The following is a 21,884-nucleotide window of genomic DNA, read 5'->3' on the forward strand; positions in this document are numbered from 1 at the left end:
TTTTTTTCAAGAGAAAATTACCCATATTGCGAAGCGTCTGCAAAACAGATAATATGCCCCGCATTTTAGGGGGTGTGGGGGATAATTTTGAGGGTGACACACTGGCAGAGCATTAAAGCCAGAGTAATCCTATAGGAAATGAGTAAATAGAAAGGAAAGACAGAGAAGTTGTCTCCATCGAAAAAGCTCTTTTCTCTTCTCTGGTGCGCAAATGAACGGGAAATTAAGTTCCCAAGGCTTTTCTCTTACTTTCCGCTACAAGAACTCCTCCTTGAAACCCATCTTCCGACATAGCGACTGCACCAAAGTCATTCTTGGGTGTTGGTTGTGAAAGTAAATGGAAGAAAATGTGTCCCAATGACATCCTTTTGAGCAATTAATCAAATTTTCGTGAAATTCAAGACATGTTTCGTGTTGTTTTTGCAACTCGCTGGCATAAATAGATTTATTGTCGTGAAAGTTTTATCGCATTCACAGCAAATTTTGCCATCTGCTCTAATACTTTACATTTTCCATGTTTCCAAGAATTGCCATGTATAAATTGTGCGGCGGTGGGGAGACGACACTTTTCAAGAATTTCACCCTCGCCTTATTCACAGCCCTCTTGCTGACTCTGCACTTTGGCAGATTTTCCTGATATCAATTTTTCAAATGGTAATTGTTCCTTCAGCAGCACAAAAACACACGCACACACATACGCAGGAAGCATCGAAAGTCTTCACCAAACTGCCCAGCGAAATCGTTCATTTATCTGGCCATGGGAGTGTGAGGCCGGAGATAGGAGAGAGTGACATGGAATCAGTGGAGTGTCTCAAGTTCAATCTGTGATGAAAATGGTGCGAGAGGGGAATCTTCGCAAATCCGTCCCTAATACATCTTTATTCCATGTTATCTCATTTAAATCCTTCGCCTCGTAAATGTCGGCCAGAGGCGATAGGCCTAAAGGGATGGCAAAGCACGGGTCACTCGAACTACTCGTGGCGGCAGAAGTTAGCATGCGAAGCCTGCTCTAATTATAATTAAATGTAGCCAAGCTCCGCCCACTCAAACGCTCCGCCCATTTGCATGTGATTTTCATCCCTTTTTCCTTTCTCAGCTTGCAAAGTATGTCTAAAAAGGGAAAGCTTCAAGTTGGAAAAGCCCTTCAACTTTCACAGCCACTCTTGTCCAGCTGAAATTCAAGTCCATGGGGCGAAATCACGAATCCCTGTTAATCACAACTCTCACATGACGTCCGGATGAATTTTGCCATTTTTCCGCCTCGACAAAAATCACAACGAAGGGCTGTGAGACCGCTCGATGTAGCAATTGATAGGAAAAATCTTGGCTAGGGCAAAAAACTCTGGAGCTTTTTTATTTTAACTATATAGAGAGTGTCAGATTGATTTGGGCGGAAAAGTGTTGACTTGACAAACTTTTGGGTGATCGTGGAATTTTGATATACGAGCACGTTATCGCCATTAATCTATTGAATGTGTTGATGGAGTGAGTGAGGGGAAAAAAGTGCAGCAAAGTGAAAAGAATTGGCTCCATTTTCACGTCGGCTGCATTTTTCACTGACCCCGCGAGGCTTCCATCCTTCGCTGGTTGGCAATGTCGAACTGCACAATGACTACAAAGTACGTGGCCGTTTGCGAGAGTATCTGCAAGTTGGCAAGAACCCGTCATTGTGAATTCGGTTATGAGTGGGAAATTCGCAATCACTCACAGATTGCCACAGTGGCCAGTCGTAGATGAAGAGTCCACAGTGTATGGTTGCCAAGCGGTGCTTGATTTGCTGCGAGAACATCAGGAGCTTTGTGGAGAAATTGCAAAAGGCTCAATTATACTGGGCTTTGTTATGCTTCCACCAAGTCACTCACCCTGTTTGATAGATCTGCGTGGATTGATGTGGAGCTGTTCAGAATTTTGTGTATGTGGATTCCGGTGAATTTGCACTACAAAAAATCGACTGTTAATGATCTTTGAAATCAGCTGAATTGGCAGAGCTTTGATTTCACCTGTCTTCGCAGAGAGTGCGAAAGCGCGATGAATATGATGCAAAGCACGCCTTGATAGGTGCCCAAGAGACCATTCGCCATCTTCAATAGCCACCCCTCACGCTCACTGTACATAATGAAGCGAAAGAGTGCCAAACTATTTATGACGTTGAAGACAAAAATACCAATGAAATCCACTGTGACATAGGTAACGAGCGTGCTGTTCAAGTCTCTTGTCAGATCAATTAATTCACTGTGGCATTTGGCCAGTTGCACAATCAAATCCTCAAGTTCTCGGCTCTCCCTATTCTGGCTCAATAAGTCTGCGACAGTGGTATTTATGGACGTAAATCTCCCACGAATGCCAAAGATGAAGAGCATCATGAGGAGGATGAGTCCCACTCCGTTGGAATTCATTAGGTATGTGAAGTAAGGCATGAGACAGCGCATGAAAATGGAGTCCGCGTCGAATACAAGGCCAACGACAATGACCATCAGGATGACAATGGCAAAGAAGACAAGTCCCAGCATTAGGAGGACTCGGAATTCTTTTTGGTAATCAAACGCCTGGGCAAATTGATGGATTTGTCTGTCGAGCGCGTCGAGGCGCTGAATGAAGAGCCACAGTCGATTCTGCAGCAGGCGAAAGATAATATTGATGCCGGTGATGTAGAAAATGCCGAAGACCGTCATCAGCCTTGTGCCGGCCGTCATTATCTCGGAGTCTGTGTTAAGTTGGGTAAATTGGATGCCACCGTTGGTGGTGCTGATGTAGATGAAGATGAGGATGGCGATATTGACGGTGAACTTGAGCATCTGCACAGGAGACGTGCGGTTGCGTGAGTGTCTGCAGGTGGGAAAGGTGATGGGCAGGCCGATGCTGAGCAGCAGAAATGCCGGCCGAAAGCTCTCGTAAATGGTGTGGACGCGAGGCCACTTAAAATATGGCTTCCTCATGACTCGTCACGGGCACGCAAGTAAACAAATCAATCAGCACAGTGACGCGAAAGAAGAGAGAATGAGCTTTGTGTGGTGAAAACAATGGTGCCGCACAACACAATACAATTTGAGGAGCTTAAGTGTGATTCCCACTAATGATGTCCCGGGCACTCAATGGCAATTTGGTTAAATATTAAAACAGAGGATTAATTCTCAGGGTGTCATGACGGCTCGCGTGATATTGATGTTCGATTGAGTGGCAGCTGCTGAGTCGAATTGTATGAGCAGGATAACCATGGACACTGTTGAGCCGACAAACTACACAAAAGGGCGAGAGCGAGAGGGAAGAAAGGTCCTTGGAATGAGGAGAAAAGCCGCCTATTCATGCCATATACTCACTGAGTACCACAGCATCCAGTTGAATTGAAAGAAGCCACAAGAAATTGTGGTGGAACGGTGCTGGAATTGCTGCGAAAGCATCTCGAGTCTCAGCAGAACAGCCTCATTGGGCGTCTTGAGACTGTTCGCCACTCTGTGCACAAGAACTGCCGTGTTCTCACCCTCGCTTATCAGACTACTGGCAACATTGATGAAGTAAGTGATGGATCCCAAATGCACGCTGCTCCACACGATGTTGTTGATCGTGAAAACTGTGAAGGGATTTCCGAAGTAACTGAAATTTCGGTAGACAGCAAAGCAACTGAAGACTCCGTAGAAATAGAGAGAACTGAATGTGATCAACATTTGGAAACCGAAGCAGAAGTTAATGTCTGTGATTCGGTCTATCAAATCGCTGTGCAACTTGGCAATGTTGATAAAAGCTGCTTCCAATTCGCTATCGGAAAGTAGTTTGTGGCCTTCTAAAAGACTTTCTCTGAAAAATATCAACAGTTGAAGCTGGGAAGCTGTTAAACTATTCAACTTTACCGGATATATTTGTTCATGGCAATGAATCTATCCTTGACTCCTCTAACAAACAGGATGCAGAGGTGATTGTTGGTCATCAGAGGTCCGTTCTCGATGTAGATATTATAAGCATAGAGAATCATTATCCAGAAATTATGGTACTCAAGAAGTGGATGAGTAATCAGGACTACAGAGTGAAAGATAGCGATGAGAACAGAAATGTAGATTACGAGATCCTTAAATTCACGCCTGGGATTTAAAGGGTAGTTCAATTTCATCATCTGGAAAAAATGTTAGATTTATTATTTTTTGAGTATCCTACGAAAAGATTAACCTTTGTATCGATTGCATGGAGATTTTTGACGAAATTTCCGTATCTTCTCTGCAGTATTTTGCACATGAACCACAGCGATATGGAAGCTGAACACCCGAGTGTGAGAACAAGCCTTCCGGCGATGGCCTCGACTGGGGAATAGCTGGGCGATAGGACATGAAAGTGTGACATGCTGTTCAAGGTGTTTGAGACGATTACGAACAGGAGAATTGCAACACAAGGTATGAAACGCATTAGCTGCGAAGCGGACATGGCGAAGGGGGGAATTTCGTGTGTGGAAGATGTGGGAAATGTGACAAAGAGGAAGTAATCGGCGAGGTAGAACAAAGGCTTCCAACTCTCATAGACAGACGTGACGTTCTGGGGCCACTTCAGCCAAGGGCGCCTCATGGTGAAAGACTGACTGATTAGCCGCTTGGATGAGTTGGTAAAAAGCCGCCACTATCTTGCCAGCACATCTTTAGGTCACCATCGCGACAAATGTCTCTCAATTGCCCCAGAAGCAGATCAATTTCCTGAGTGATTTCACATCGCAGGAGGAAATTACCGCAAACGCCCTTTTGAAGTCACTCTCATTTTCTCTCTAAATCAGAGGTATTATTACACCGGGACTTGATATTAATTAAGGAGGCACAGAGTGTATTTTTCTCCTGAGCACATCCTCGAGACATTGTGGGGAATATTGGATGATTTTCCCGGGGAGAATGATTCAATCGACCTTTCGCTCCGGGTCTCATGAGCAAACAATCCCAGTGCAAATCGAAGGCTATTTGCTTGACTCTGCCCCAGAGGTTTCTCGGCCGGCCCTCCCCAGAGGAGGCCTGGCAAAAGCCCCCAAATTAATTATACATACGAGTTCTCAATTGGCGCGTAAGTGAAAGAAATCATCATCAAGTCGGAATCGCCACTGACTTGACCACATCGAATCAATAAAGGGATCAAGAGTCATTTGCTACATGAGCTCGGAAGCGGAGCTCAATTCGGAATAACATCAATTTCCATCCTGTCTCTATTGCCATTCTCCCTCCGCTGGGGCCTTTTTTCATCCACGAGGACGAAGAGTCTGAGCCTGTATATCGAAAATCCTCTCATATTGTGCGAACACACCCGTTCTATATACTCAAGAATTCCATAAAATACCAATAAATCGATTATCTATCTCTATCTCTCTGTGTGAACATAAATGTACACATGGCGGAGTCTGGGCGCTCCTCAGCCACCCTCAACAAATTGTGGGAACTGAGCGTGTGTGCCGATGGAAGAGTTGTGAGCCTCAGAAGTGGCTGAAGACGAGCGCCTTTGTATATATTCTTTCACCATCGCAAAAGCTCAAGCTGCGGAAATTTTATTATTTATTCCGCTTCTACCTCAAAATTCTAAATCAACTTTTCCGCCGGTAGGAACATAATAAGGCAGAATAGAGGGCTTAGGCTCAGGGAGAGAGAGGGGTGAGAGCCTTGGAAACAATGGTGGAAAGCTTCTCTGGCGTGCGGGATTTCACACCCCAACGAGGCACAAGGGAGTTTTGTAGACAAGAATTTTCAGGGATAATTTGCCACATAATTCTTTAGGCATTGAGTCGCCTTAATCCTCAATACAAACTTTCTCAAGCTGCTCACACCTCTTCAGATATCAAGGAGGAGATAATTTGATCTTAAACTCCTTGAAGACATTAATGAAGTTCTCCTTTGAATTTTGTCACTTCAGCAGCTAAGAAAATTTAGTCATTTCACTCTGAAAATCAATTGGTAAATTTTTTTTAACTACTTTTAGAGCTTTTTTTTATAATATTGAGAAATCCACGTTGAGAGTACAAAACAAGGAAATCTCTGGGAAAAGTGCCAATATTTCCCCCTTGTCAGATATAAACACGTGCTGTCCGAAGTTTGCGAGTGGCTAAAAATAGCTGCTAATAAGGCAAGTGCTAAATCAACAAAATTGACTCCTTCAGCTGCGCTCCCTGGGCAAAAAGCCCCAAAGACTCATATATAACTCCACATTACCGGAATCTCATGATCTATCACTCCTTTGCCCATTTCATTCCCACCCGGAAATATATGGCTTTCTGCTCTGCTCGTCCACCAGTCTGTGCATTGGTATTCTGGAGGAGGAAACAATGCCAATGGATGCAGGAAATGTCTTGTGGTGTCCATGAGTGGGAAATCTTGCTGTGCGCGTCCATGATCAATGGTCCAGCGGAGGCTCTGTACGTGTGCAATTTTTCAAGCCATGACCTGAGTCAAGGATCTGCGTTGAAAGTTCAAAATTAAGGCTGGGGAAGTGCGTTTGTATCGGGAAAGCGGGGAGGTGCTGGCCAGGAGCATGCGCCGCCGTGTGCCGGGTGGTTGTTTCCCTCTCGCTGGAGTCTCAATGACGATGATGATGATGACTCTGGTGAACCGGTACGCAAGGGGCGCGTCGTGACGCCATCGGTATGTCCTCGTTTAGTTGCCATCCGACAGCGATTGAAGTCACTCGCGTGTCGCCAAAAGGGTTGAAACACCATCGCGCGATCTCACGCTTCCGCTGAGCCAGATTGTGAGGGAACTCCAGTGCCAAGGAACCACCCGCGGGGGGCCACAAACCCCTCGAAGGCTCCTCCTCACCCTGGTGATTGAGTGCATTCGAGTGCTGTGACGGTTGAGTAAATGTTTGTTTCTCCACTGTGCAAATGAAAGTAGTCGCATTTTGCATGCAAATCACCATAACTTGTGCTGTCATTTGCTGGGCAATTAAAAATTGTGCCACATTCTCACCATTGATGAAGAAGTGAATAGGGAAGCCACCCTTTGTGACTCTTTGGCTGGATGTGTTGTGTGTGACAAAGAGCTCAACCCGGCGAAAGTGCTGAGAACCATGCGCTCAATTGAGATTGTGGAAATAAAAAGGCATTAAGGACATTATTTCTGGGTAATTTACAAGGAAATTTAATTAACATTATGCCCTGTGAATGAAACCCGAGCAGATCATCCGACAACAATGACTGCAATACGCTCTTTCGTCTCACAATTGTCCACGATTAATCCTCCACCGCGCGCGTGTGACGCATGAGAAATATATCGCAATTTTCCTCACGCGCGTCGCAATGTGCGCTAAAGGAGATTTAGGCAACAATTACCGGCACCACATTGACAAATTTTGCCAATTTGAGAGACAAATATCCTTCACATTGAGATGGAAGATCTCTCTACTCGTATTTTTCACCGTCACAAGTGTTTTGTGTGGCGATGCTTGAAAGTTCCTTTTTTTGGGTCAAATTCCACCCCCGGAAATCACGATATTGCATTCTATGCAAGAGGGAAAAGAAAAGCTCCGCGTGAAGTTTTCGCAATTTCGTGAGCATAATGGAAGATTGTTAGCGGGAATTTGTGTGTCTCAAGACTCCTGTTGGCTTCAATGAGACACCCAGAGAATAATGATCTTGTGTCCGGGATATCTCGCTTTCATGTCACCTTTTGAGAGTCAGTGATGTGACACTGAATAAGAGTCATTATTCCTGCAGCGATATGACATTTCTCATTCAATGGCTTTTGTGTTATTGATTTTAATGAATTATTTGCTGTATTATTCGCAAAATATCTGTTGGAATGTCACGCATGATGTGGCGTAATGAAGTTTGATAAGATTAACGTTGCGTCTTTGCGGATTCATGACAAGTTAAATTATATCCAATTAAATTGATATGAGCACGAGAGAGGAGGAAATACAGGAAATCTGTTGAGCTTTTCCTAGAATCCGTTTCAATATGATCAAAGTTGAACGTATGAAATCAATTTTATTCACCTCGTGACTCTCTTATTACGGACAATCTCAAAATAAACACTTCTTGGAGTTAAATTTTGAAGCTGTGAATTTAGCTGAAGACAGATTCCAACCTTTTTGGCATTCTTTCATTTGTGGAACGCAGGACAAATCCTTCATTCCTCCCTTGCTTCGCCTGCGGCTCTTGATGTTCTTCCAGTGTCAAAAGCACCAGGACAAAAAGCCCAAGAATTCCTCTTCCCCCACCCCATTCGAAACACGCGCAAATGGCGAGCGTGTCACTCATAAAAAGATGTTAAAAATTCTTTTACAACTCCCCAGTTGGATTACTGTGCAGCATAGCGCGTCCAAAGCTCACAAAGTGACGCAATGGTGAGCATTTCCTCCTTCGGGGCATTTTCATTCCCCCGCACAAACACATACTTTGGGAGAAAAAAAGCCCCGCAAAGAGGAAATTGGGGGGTCGGGGTGGCAAAGTGAATTTTCCATGGCACGCAAAGAGAGAAGAATTCGCGCAAGTGAAAATAAATCAAGCTGCCTGGTAGAGCGAAATATCCATTGTAATGCAAAATTGTGAAACAATATTTTCACTCACTTCTTCAGCAACAATCTCAGGGAGAACCGCCACATGAATGTTTTTCTTCTGTGGATTCTTGCGCGCATAAGAAAAAGCTGAATGTCGAAGGAGCGCCGAAGGACGAGTGGGTGATGGGAAATTAGCATAAAGCCTCCTTGTGAAATGGAATAAGAACAAACCTGATTATGTATCTTTTCTTTTTTCTCCGCACTCTCCGAATGTCGAGGCCAATTCTTGCAATTTCCAATATATAAATATAAGAGATTGAGAAGAGAGCGAGAGAAAATTATGAAATCCAATGGCTTTTGCGAAAGCTTTAAAGTTTGAGGGAAACTGCGACAGATAAACCAACATAGATTTGTAATAAAATTCTGATATATTTGTATATTTTGCCGTAAACTGAGCAACTTTGCCGGAGCTTTTCTCGCAATGTATTTCCGCTACAGACAAAGTCTTCTGCTGTGTAACATTCATACAAATGTGGTGAAATTTTCCAAGGTAGTTCTCCAGTGAAATTTAAGAGTCTTTTCCCCGGATATTTTGCTCACAACATGTAAAATACTCTGCTCTAAACTTTGTTTATAAAGTCCTCAATAGCTTTGACATCATTCGATATTTTTGCAAAAAAGGTTGACAAAGTTGTGAAATTTAAAACCACAAAGTTGTTAAAATGCTGTCACCTGAAAGATTAGCTCGTTTGTGTTTTGGGTGAAAAATACGACTTGAAATTCCATTGGGAGCATGAAAATTTTATGAACACTTTGCATTTTAATTATACTGTAAAATTTATCACTTTGAAAAAAAAAACAGTGCAAAATTCTGGGGCAAATATTTATTAGAGTCGTTCATTTAGCATTTCGCCGCTTTTGGCTTTAGCACACAGAAAAAATTCATGAGAGCTTTTAATAAATTAGCTGACAGAAAAATTCATTGCTAAGCAATTATGCACTTGAATTTGATTTTTCCTGCTGAATTCACTGAAATTCTTCCTATTCAAAGCCCAAGAACTTTCTCGAAAATACACTGTTGAATAATGAATTAAGATGAGGTCGTAAATCAAAGTGGAATTGGCGTAATTATTATTCTACTATGTATTGAGAATAAAATTGAGAGAAAATGTCGAGAAAAGTTACAACAACTCATTAGTCATCTCGAATTCCTCCTGGACAATTAGTGGATGTTTGTCGAGAAAATATTATTTCACCATGCAAATGGATGAATTAATTGCCGAGCCACACAATTCATTATGGATATGACATAAAGACGCCGAGCTTTTCTCTATATCGCACAAAAATTATATGTGTACACAAACGCACAGAAGCTAGTCGTAATCCCTCTCCAAAGCCTCTCTCTGTGTTGAGCCGAGGAGCTTTTGTTGCTATATATATTTAATAATATCCTGGCGTAGTGAATTGTCGAGATTTGACTGGAAAGTTGTGATGTGAAATTGGTGGAAATTCACCCCCAGAGATTTGGAATTAAGGCACAAAAGGCGAGCTTTTGGCCCACCCCCACTCTCCCCCAAAAAGGGCGAAAGCATGAGGAAATCATCACCGAAAACCACTGTGTTGACACTGGGTGGAAGAAAAACATCCCTAAATACTTAACATCAATCTTATCTCGGCGCTGTCACAGTTGAGGGACAAAAGCCGATGGGCGGAGAGTGAAAAAAATATGAGAAAAATTTTTATAGACACGAACAAACGACGCATTCTCCATGAAAATCTCACGGAGCGTCGTAAATAGTTTTCCCAGGGCTCATCCACAGGCCAATGCCGGATTCTCTGGGAGGATTTTGATGTATTAGAAGACGAGAGAGAGACAGATAGAATGGAGATATGAGCGACAAAGTTTTGACAAAGCAAAGTTGCCCAATAATCTTATTTCGCCTTACGAGTGTTACGAAAGTTTGCTTAGCAACTCTCGCAAGAATGGCCATTCGGCTTCTGCAACAGTTTGTGGATGCCTCAGGGGCGCTCGGGATGCTTCACGATTAGCTGACACTCATTTAAAATGTGAAAATTTGAACTCTGCGGACATGCACGGGCGCCCAGTGAAAGAATTTTGTTGAACTTGCAAGATTTGCCTGGGCAGAGAAAAAACATCACGGGATTGTTATTCCAATGGAAGAGAGCCTGTTGATGAAAGTGGGTCAATTGATGGTGTTTTTGAAGTGTTCCGGCTGAAAATAATGCCTTAATTTGTGTGTTTTTGCTCTGAAAAGTTTGCATAACTGAAATCGTTCAATCTTGCTATCCAGCAAGCTATCCAGTGTTGGTCGGATTGTTAACAATTTAACTTTTACAACATTTTTCACACAGTAAAAAATGCATTTCTTAAGCGATATTTGCGAATCCGTATAATTAAAGCATACTCAAGCTTTTCTGTACATATCTTCTAAAGCTCTTCTCTGATTCCCAACACTGGCACGGTTTTAGAAAGGTAATTTCACAGCCTACAACTTTTTAGAACATCTCAAGTTTGATAAATGGTCAAAAGATGGTGTTTATGAGCACTTTCTTAGAAGAAAATTCTGTTTATAAAATTTGCATCAAAATATTCACACTGTCCACATTTTTCGGCGTATTTTAAGAAAAAGGACGTTTTGGAAAGAGGAAAAACTAACCTACGACTACCTAGAATTTGTCATTTTGCTAGATAACATCTTCATCTATTTTTGATTGGCTTTTCGTAGATATTTCTCATGTTTCCACAGTTCATTATAAATAAATGCAATCATTGCCACATAAAGGGAGAACACAACCTGCTATCCTTGCTCATGTCCTTCCGCCGGACAGATAACATGCCCCTTGAGTCGAAAAGTCCCTTTCTCAGCAACATGATTCAGCTTGTGCATCTCCAATTCCCATAATTCATCTTTGGATCATCTAGTTTTCCATCTCTTGCCTTCGACTTTCCTCCCTCATTTTTCAGGACTTTTTATCTCCACCCCAAAATCCTTCAAGACACTGTTCGCTGGTCCCAGGAAGCCGAAATAAATTGTGATCACTGTACTTGTGCTTTCATCCCCATTGCCTATCTCTCCCTCTCTCTCTGGGGGGAGAGAGAAAGATTGGGGCCATGCGAGGCCAGAGATGACTTTCTCTGCATAAAGTGAGATAAAGAGGAAAAATTTTAGAGCCTCATTTCCTCTTTCTGCAGCATTTTCCGCCCTGGCATCAATTCATATAATTTATGGCTGAGGGCTTTTTCTGTGCCTCTCGTCTCTCGCCCAAAACTCAGGCCCCAGAAGCCACACATGCACATATCTCTCAATATCACTCAATCCCATCGCCCACTCTCGGGCGGCGGGGGCGCCCGGGCCACCCACACTTGGGGGTCAATGCGATGTGAATTTGCAGCAAGTGAGCGCTGCTGCATATGCATGAAAGGCACTCCTTCGACACTCATGAGCGCCTGTGAGTGATATATTGAATGCACACTTTTCACATGACTGCTTCAGAGCCACTCTTTTCACGCTTCAATTATTGATTTGTCACGTGTGCGTTCGAGGATTTTCCCGCCCTTCCCGCTAAAAATTGATCTCATGTTTGCCTTTCCTGTGCTTTTTTCCCCTCACATCAGCGCAAACTTGCATTCCAGCGGTGGCAAAATATGCTACAAAAGCACCATAGTTTTGGGTGTTTTTTCGTCCGGGTGAAAAATTATTTTTAATCTTAGTGAAAATCTATTTTGTACACTCTTTTCTCTGGTGGGGGGGGGGGACTTTTTTGTGTGTCGCGAAAAAAAGCGAACAACAAACAACTGCAAACATTTAATCTTGCTGTATTGCTTTTTTGCAGTCTCTCGCCTGGCTCTTGTGAAAAGCTTTCGCGTACTGCAATTCACTGTAGGTTAAGCCTTTAAATTTATCTTTTTTCCAACAACTTTCCACTGCGAGGCAAAATATTTGCGGAATTCGAGTAGAAATTTTGTCATTTTACAGGATTTAAAAGCTTCTACATGACATTTATAACTCCTTGTTAAGCTAAATTATAAATACCTTTCATCATCAGAAGCTTTTAGACTTTAGCGTACACATTCGTGATTGTGTATGAATCTATATATGCAAAGTTTACTTGTGCGAATAAGAAATCACATTGATCGATCACTTGAGGCTTTTCATGCCCACCCCAAAAACCACCCACAAACCTGTGTCACACGTGAAAATGCTCTGATGATGTAACTGAAAAGTTGCAATTCCCTAGAGTGTCGTTTAATGGTGTGAAAAGCATGTAAGAATGCGAACAATCTAGTGACAAAAGAACCCAAATTGCCACAAGTTCCAACACCCCAAAAACCGCCCACTTGGCGGGCAAACAATGCCTGAGAAGGTGAGGCATTCGTGTAAATTCTGTCGAAAATGCTCCGAATGGCCCATAAAAGCTAAGAAAATTGGCGAAAAAATGAAAAGTAACACTGTGTGGTGGAGATGTTTCTTGGGCTGACAATGTTCCGTGGGCGGAAACTTTATCTCCGCAGACAGTCTTCTTCCCGGGCGATGTGAAGTACTTCCAAGTTGATTATGTTAATGCACAATCAACGCTGTTATTGTGACTGGTGCGCAGGTGTTGTTGACTCCTTTGTGGCGAAATTAAATTGTGGCACCCATCTTACTAGCAAACACAGAAAAAGGCCGCGCGCGGGTGAGAATGTCAACTCTGTGGGTGTCTTAAGATCAACATAAATAATATTCGCGTGTGAGTAATTGCTTCTGTCGACGAATCTCGCCCGTGGTTCACCATCTGCACAACTTTGCTCCGTGCGCGCCGTGAGGAACTTTTTCCGCTTCCGCCCGGAGCTTCTTGCCGGAGCTTTTCTGGCAGTTCCCAAGCGACAATCTCTTGCTCTCTCTCTCTCTCTCTCTCTCTCTCTCTCTGGCCTAACAGTTGGAGATTAATGGCGAGATTGGAGCATATTTTGTGCGAGACTGGGCGCATTGTCAAAATTAAAATTGTCCCTCGGCACAATGAATACTTCCTCCGCTCTCATCGTAATGATCGCATTTCATAGAAGACGAACAGTCAGACTTTTCGTCAGCACAATTCTGGGCGAGCGGCAGGAAAAGCCCTGTGAGTAATGAGTGGAGTTTTCCGGCGAAGGGCGATCAAGTGATGCAAATAATGACGAAAGACCGACTGTTGCAGTCATTTTGCCACTGTTGCGCCTCCGGAAGGGCGATTTTCATCTAAAAAATTGAATCATTTTTCTCATTCTGCGTCGAGGGGGGAAAATAATCTCTCCAGAATGACTCCCTTGTTTCGCGTCATCCCTCAACTTTTCCTCTTTCCTTTCTGCTCACTCTCTCTCCACCTCATTAAAATTGTACACTTTGCTCAATTGCAGGAAATTCATCACAATTGCGAACGAGTGGTAACTTTTGCCATCTCACGAACTGACGAAAAGAAGCGCGCGCTCTGACACGCCCAGGAGGCCAAAGCTGCAGAAGTTTCGCCATCCGCCAAGAAGTGCCGCGAAGAAGAAGAACAAAACGAGTGAACACGGAAAGTGCTCTCAAGAATTTAAATATGAGCTGAAGTGAGACGCGCTCAGGTATGAGATGAGGTGATAAAATCGATACCGCGTGATGATGTGCTGTGATTTGGCTGAAAGTTGCGAGTCTGCTGGATAAAATATGAAAATAAGTGACCGGAAAATGTATTGTACGGTGAAATCCATTTGCACTCAGTTCGGAGCACTCGAGTCCTGCTGAAGCTCTCTTCCTCACGCTCCAACACCGCCCAGAGTCCTCATCGATGGCGAACGGTGTGGCGCCCGCGATGGCGCCATGTGTTCTTGGGCTGCTGCTCCTGGCATTCAACTCAGGTATGCAAATCCGTGGGTGGCAAATTGAAGAAAAATCACCACCTCGTGCTTCACCAGAAGCTCACTCGGGTCCTCTTAATAAATATCACTTCGAGAAACTCCAGTGTGTTTCCTTATGAAACACACTGGAGAATTGCATACTGGCTCTCAGTCACTCTTCGGTTTGTCAGCAATAAATCTCTCACTGAACCTCCTTATCTCGAAATTTCATTTCTGGGAAGCCTCGCCGGCTTTTATAGCTCTCCAAACGGATACCACACGGAAAATTGGTGTAATCCATCTCCCACGACAAGGGTGAATGTCTCGTGGATGCTCGCCCTTCGCCTCAGGGTCAATCAATTCGCGATTTGGTGGAAATTTTTCAATGTCCACTGAATAATTCACGCCGCCTAATGCGCAGCCTAGCAAACTTGCAAAAGGGGTTTGTGTGATGCTTGTCTAAGAAGAATAATCTCCCTTTAGTCTTTGTATTATTCATAAGGGTAAATGCACTGAAACGACGAGAAGAGGCTTTTTTCGATCCACTCACAAGAGAGAGAGTAAAGACATTAACATTCATCAGATATTAATGACGCTTTTTTATTACAAAAGACATTATGGCTTTCGGTGGGTTCAATAATATATTAAAATTTGATCAGATTAACTTTCAGATGTGATTTCTGTCATGTTGGTTCTATTTTTGTGTCACCTTTGCATTTACGGTGGTTGACAATTGAATAAATACTCGCCTTTAAACTATTTTGCTTCTGTTTATAGTGAATATAAACTTTGCTCTACAGTTTTACAACGAAAAAAAAAAACGTTAAAAGCTCACATGCTTCACTTCATTGTTGACAACTATGTAGATTAAGTTTCATCTCATTGCATTTGCTTGCTGCAAAAATGCAGAATAGTATGTGAAAAGCTCATGATGATGGTTCAAATCTGCCTGTCACACTAAATTGAAATTGATTTGTATAGAATTCCCAACGCTGGACAGCGCATAATAGTGCTAAAGCTCATTCCACAAAACACCCCAGATATTCTGGGAATCTCGTCACTCGACTCATTGCCAAAAATGTACTCCGCCACTCAGTTGATGAGTGGTTGAGAGAGATGAAACTGACTGCACACACACGGTAAAAAGTTCATAATGATGGAACATTCACGCCCCGGCGTAATTTCAGGGCAAACACACGCCATACGTGTTCTCATGGAGGGTGTAATATGGAGTGTAATTCGAGAACAGCATCAAAATGTAATTATATGGGGCGAGTAAATGAAAATATCCTCTCGCATGGCCGCGAGTGGTGAAATGACGGCAGTGGAATCTCTCGGCAAACCCTTTTCCCGCCTCCGACAGATGAATTCCGAGTGTCCGGACGCTGAGGTTGGACTGGGTTTTGGACTCTATTAACATGCTCTATAATGTTCTTGCGACCAGCGGAAGTGCTCTGAGCGCACAGCTCCCATTTTCAATCATAATTTTAATTGAATTAATTACAATTGCGAAACTACCTCATGCCGCCCGGTCTCATTAAGTCGCCAACGAGAGAGCCAGAGACAATTTTGCCGGCTGAGAGCGCGCGGCCCTTTTTTGGGGGGATGAAATAGATTTATGTAGAGAAACACACAGAGTGTGCGGCTTCCAGTAAATGAAAGCCAGCGGTAGGAAAAGTTGGAGAAAGAATGGCTCAATGGTAATTTTTCATCAAGGAAAATGTGTGAGAGAGTGAGTGTGGAAGTTTTTGAGGCAAAGCTTTTTCCTCCCACGCCATTCAATGTGCGGAGCTTTTGTCAGATGGCAAGGGAGAAAAGATACACAAGAACTCTTGACAATTTTCTCCCTTGTATCTTCATCCGCATGAAGAGCTGACTTCCTGCAATATCCTTCATGAACAAAATATCTTAGATTCTTGACTTTGTGGGCTCACAATTCAAATCGCAAAGTCTATATTGAGACGGGGAGTGAATTAGGAATGGTTTTACCGGAATTTTCTTATTAAACATCCCAGGCGAGAGAATTTCATTGTTGGTTCAGCACTTTATCAAAACCTCAAGTTTAAATAATTCTCGCCATATTCTCTTCAGTATTGACTCAGCGAGATGGTCAGATTTGTTTACACTTCAGATAAATAATCGAGATAACATCTTCTCATGCGAATGAGTTCTCAGAGATGCAAATTCGCTATACAAATTTTAATGTTTTCCCCTCATCAGAATCACGAAAAAGCTTTCTCAACACATTCAAAGTATTTACTTTCTACTTTTCATCAGTTTGTTTCAAAAACTTCCCTGCTGCTCAGTTTGAATTCACGAAAATCCTTTCAGGAGAGCTTTTTCTCCTCTCCATTGAATATCGCCCAGACCGAGATAAAGTTTCTTGTGCGCAATAATTATCTCATTAAGTGACCGAAAAGCACGCTAAAGACCATGATTACTACACTCGCTGGCTGTGCCAAGAGAATATCGCTTAAATTCTTGCTTGAATTGCAAATTTCGAGGCGGTGTGTTCCATCCCACTGTGATTATACAAGAGGAGAGAGAGAGAGAGAAAAATGCCATTTGTAATGTATTCAGTGTCATCAATATTTCACGGAGGGAAAATTCTGCAGGCTTGATTAAGCCAAGAAGGGAAGAAATGTGTGGCTGTTGAGCTTCCAACTCTCACCAAACTTCCATCAATTATATTCCTCTTTGTCTTTTCTCTAATTAAAACACTTCTGGGGGAGTATGAAACTTTTTGGTACTTCGCGAGAAAAGGAGGTTGGCAACTCACCCCCTCCGGCGCGTTGCCCAATATTTCATGGTTTATTGAACCTCCGCAGCTTTCGGAGCCACTTTGCGCCAAAACTGGAGCATTCAATTACTGATGGACGAGTTGATTCATCTCTATTAGACAAATGTTTGCGACTAGCAGTCAAATCACATTCACTTGCTCCATAAATTCAGCTGGAATATTCGTGGCAATTCGTGCGTGATCGAAGTGGAATTCACTGGCATGAGCGAAGGGAAATTGAGCGGATAAAAATGCCCCTGGAACATAAAAATACAAAAGAGCCTCAGCATAAGTTTTGCAGGGCAAAGAAAACATCACAAATTTCTGTAAAAATATGGGCCAATTTTGCGTTGTACAACAAACACACCAAAGAAGAGGAAGAAAATTTGGGGTGAACAACACTTTGAATTTAATTGTTCTTGACGTTTTCCATTCGGTGGCGAAATCTTCCGGGCACAGAATTTCAATGGGAATCAATTAATTTGGCAAATTCACAAAGAATCCAATTTCGGGGATTCTCCACCATCTGCTATGTGAAAGCTTTCAATTTCGGGGAGGGTTTTACCCAGCGCACAATGATAAAATATAATAGGATCTAATTGAATTTAATTAAAAGTAGAAGGCCAATTGAGTTTATTTGAGGTCAGTCATTGCTATGTTTGTACATAGCCAATCATCAATTTCACCGTCAATGTTTGCCAGGAAAACGCGTCGAAATAGTTTAGCGAAAATACCTAAAAAATTTGCATTGAAGCGCGCGCCAAAGCGAATTTAGTGGGGAAAATCTTTTAAATTTCCACTTAAGATAGTCATCAGGCCGAAATGGTGACACAGTGTCTCGAAAGTTTGCCTCCGAGGGCAAAAAGCACACTTAACGATTTTTTCTGGCAGACAATCGACAAATGAATCCGGAAGGCGACACGCGGAGAGGCACAGTATCTGATCGGAATAATTAGGAAGCCACAAACTCCCTGCCAAGCTTCATTTAATTTTCCAGGGGTTAGAAGAAATGCGCCACCCCTAATAAATTACCCCAGGCAGGGACTTTGTTGAAATTTCTGGGCATATTGATTAGCTGGAAAAGAGACTTCTGGGAGGTGATAACAAGGGAATCAACGCGAAAGGCCACAATTGGAATCAATTTTCTCCAATTGACTTCGCCTTTTCTTTCTCTCCTTGAAAATGTGTGCATTTCCAAAGAACCTCCGGCAAGTTTTGCCATTAGACCACCTCTTTTTTCCCAGCGCTTTAAATACATTCTTTCCCGCTGTGAAACTTATAATTTTATCTTCAGCGGGGTGGCAAACAAGGTGGGTTGCTTTCATGTCCAGGTAAATGGACATGTTTTTCATCGTGTCACACAAACGTGACTGGAATTTTCATGGGAATTTCGCCTGTCCATGCATTCCATCCTCTCTCTCTCTCTGTCTCACGCTCTGCGTGAAGAAAATTTATTGACACACATTTCACCCCAATATTTTGATAAACACTAATAAAATGCGAAAGAATTGGGCAATAAAGTAAATATTTTTCCTTTATTGCACAAAGTGAAAATTGCCTTGCTATTCACAAAAATTTCATCTCACTTTCCTCTCTAGATTGTATACATAATACGAAGTGGAGAAAGAGAGAGCTTTTGGTGGAAAGTCTAAGAGGGATTTTCTCAAAAGCATATTCAATCGATAAGAGAGTGCTTGATAACATCGAAATGTGTTGCATTAAAGTTATGCCTGGGAAACTTTTCCACCTGAAGACCGAGAAAGACCCTCAATCGTGACGCCAGTGACACGATTTAATGCCACGTGAAGGTGATAAAAATCAAGGTGGGTGGCAGGCCAATTATTGATTGAAATTATCAAGAAGTGGCAGCGTGAGGAAATTCACTCATTGACTCATGATGAACCCAGGCTTTGAGCCCATGAGATAATCTTTCCCAATGTGCTTCTTGACTGGAACTTTTGCCATGTTAATCACGAGGAGCTCTTCATTTCCACCACACAACTGATTAAAAACAAATTCGTAGGCCCAACACGTCTCCTAATGCGGGATTTTTCCTGGTGCGCCGTTTTTTCTCACCCCCGCGGATAAGAATCCCATTTTCTGTCTATCCTTATCAGTTTCGAGGTGCCGCTGTGGAGGAGACAAGTTACCGGGAAGAGTGTTTATAAAACTTTGAGCAACTTTCTTGTGTGGCTTCTCTTGTGGTATGAATAAGAATTCCACTCCTTGTTTTTTTTGCACCCTCGCCTTTGGGAGACACACCACACCTTGGGGCTGAGAGTCCATGAAAAGGTGTCCCTGATTAAGTCTCTAACAGCTTTTTTTCTCTCTTCGAGCTTTCACGCGCGCGTGAAAAGCTGTTGTGGGCAAAGCGAAGAGGCGGGGAGTTTTCCTTGTTGCGGTGATGGCAAATATTTGTTTAAATCGCAATGTTTGCCGCAAAATGCCAAGTGAATCATCAATAACTGTTGCGCTGCTAATTTTCCTCATTTTTCCTAATGTGCGCACCGCACATTCAATTAATGGAATTAAGGGCGTAGGTGGCAAAAGGTCTGGCCCACTGGAAGTGGGTGGATAAAATCAATTTTTTCCACTTCAGCTGTGGGATGAACACTGACGCACTTTCTCTCCCCTGAGATTGCCGACATTGTCATAATACCTTAACTCCTCGAGCGTGTCGATCTCCCACCCTCACGTGTGGGGAGACAGGGAAGGAATGCGGGGGTGCAGCCTCTTTGTCATGGCCTCAGAGGCCCGCGTGCTGAATTGCGAAGTGGAGGCCTCAATATCTCGAGCCCATTAGATCGCATGTCGCAATGTTGTGGCGGCCGTGGAGGACACGAGAGGCCTCGAGGGGGCGAGCGTGAAGGGTAGAGCACGCCCAATTACCCTAATGTCATATTCTTGGGCCTTATTTGAACTCTCGTCCTATTTTCGTTGGCGCAAAAGCCCTCTCGAGAGCGGAAAACCCTCACTCCAGAGGGGGCTTATCATGAGAGCCGGAACAATAGTTTTGGGGATGTTTTGTTGACAATTACGCATGTACATTTGCTTTTTCAAAAGGAACACAAACACACACACACACATTTCTGGAGAGATGCGAATGGGGATGGTTTATAATGGATTTCGCAAAATATATGGCAAAAGAAATCCTGATTCGTCGAGGGAATAACAATTAAAAAATGAGGCAAAGTTCCTCTGATTCATTCAAGAGCTGTTAATTGAGTGTCATGCAGTGAAAGTTAAGTAAACTCCGCCCATTCAGAAGCCCCGCCCACTTTAAAACTTCACACAAACATTGGGTAACTTCATAGTGAGTTATTTTACACACCCTGAACTTTTGTATTTCAACGTGAGAGACCCAAGTTGAAAGCCTGTGTCCTTATTTGCTTAATGACAACACTCTGTGTCCTTTCTCTGGTAAATGATTTCTAAACAAGAAAATGTTTAGCGGATGAATTATCAAGTGCACAATCTCCCTCTTAAAATTTCACACAATTCATTCTGTGAAGGTCTGCCGCTGAAAGCTGTCCTGCGCGACAACTTTCTCCATGGTTTTGAGGGGTGAGATGGACATGAAGATTGGCAAACAAACGAGTAGATCAACAAAGGGTTTTTTCCCCTGTTCGAGGGGTGAAAAATTGCAATTGAGCAGCGTGCGTGACAAAGACAATTTCGATACTGAATTTGTGGTTGATTTAATTACAGCGTCAGCGAAGTGGAAAATGTCCATCACTTCCACTCAATTTCATTCTTTGTTTCCATCATGAATATTTTTTCTCTCATTTTTTTCATTCTCGGAATTGATAGGAAAACCCTCTGTGCTAATTCAATGTTGCAAATCCTATTCGCCGCCAAATTATTACAGACAAGCGGGGTGTTTGGGATTGTTTTGCAAATATTTACCGCCACATTGACCCGTGTTGGGGATTTTGCAAGATTCATAAATGCACGAGGGTTTCACATTAATTTCACATGTTGATTGAGATTAATTGTTCTCACCTTGGGTATTTTTAGGCGCACCGAAAGAGAGTCTTTACCAATTATCTTAAGATACACGCCTTGAGTGAATCTTCAGGTGCGATAAATGCCTCCCATTCACTATGCCCATTCATTAGCTGTGGAAAAGAAAGACGAGACTTGTGTATTTTCGCACCTTTTCTCCGGAAGAAGATTCCCTAATTGAGACCATCCTCGTGGTCATCAATTCACCCACAGAGGAGTTTTCGTCAATTAGGTGCAATTTTCATCATGTTCCAATGGTTGTTTGTGATGGTATTGAAAGCCACCACAGCCCTCATGCTCTCTGGGGTTGGCTTTCACCTTGTTTCACCCCGATTTTCAACCCATTTTTCATGCGCCCCACCCCCGCATGGAAAACCCTTTTTCCACCCTCATTGAGCGCCCGATATTGAGGCTTTTCTTGCAAAGTTTGCTCACTCTTATGTGAACACAACATTTACATACACACATCCCCCATTTGATTGAAGTGCCTCGATGTGGCGTCATCCCCGGAAGAGCGCCCGTGACGTCCTCGTTAGCTCTTTGACCAGGCATGAGTGACAAATGTGGGGCGGCGCAGGATCGATGGCGGCAGCCTCTAATCACACGAAAAATTATCATTTTGCTGAGTTGGGCTGGCGAGGGAATTTAATACCATTAGAGATCTGGGAGAGGTAAAGAAGACCGTCTTTCCAATTTGAGGTTGAATGATGGCGGATTCAGCAGGTGATTTTTTACGGGGATTTTCGCAATATTCCGCCCAATTTTTTTGTCCTTCCTTCTTTTTGCTGGAGATTTTCA

General features: G+C 42.9%; 1 protein-coding gene across 2 annotated transcripts in view; it reads left to right on the top strand.

The window, feature by feature from the left end:
- Nucleotides 1–6,610: 6,610 nt before the first annotated feature.
- The window catches only part of LOC132263139 (zwei Ig domain protein zig-8-like), a 42,324-nt gene continuing 27,050 nt past the window's right edge, over nt 6,611–21,884 (top strand). For both annotated transcript variants that reach the window (XM_059762753.1, XM_059762761.1), the window contains exons 1-2: nt 6,611–7,068; nt 13,844–14,323. In XM_059762753.1, the coding sequence (XP_059618736.1) occupies nt 14,254–14,323 (70 nt within the window). In that variant the 5' untranslated portion in view covers nt 6,611–7,068; nt 13,844–14,253. The remainder of the gene's footprint in view (nt 7,069–13,843; nt 14,324–21,884) is intronic.

The sequence above is a fragment of the Phlebotomus argentipes genome, unplaced genomic scaffold (genome assembly GCF_947086385.1).
Source record: "Phlebotomus argentipes unplaced genomic scaffold, Phlebotomus argentipes genome assembly contig_2, whole genome shotgun sequence".
Lineage (NCBI taxonomy): Eukaryota > Metazoa > Arthropoda > Insecta > Diptera > Psychodidae > Phlebotomus > Phlebotomus argentipes.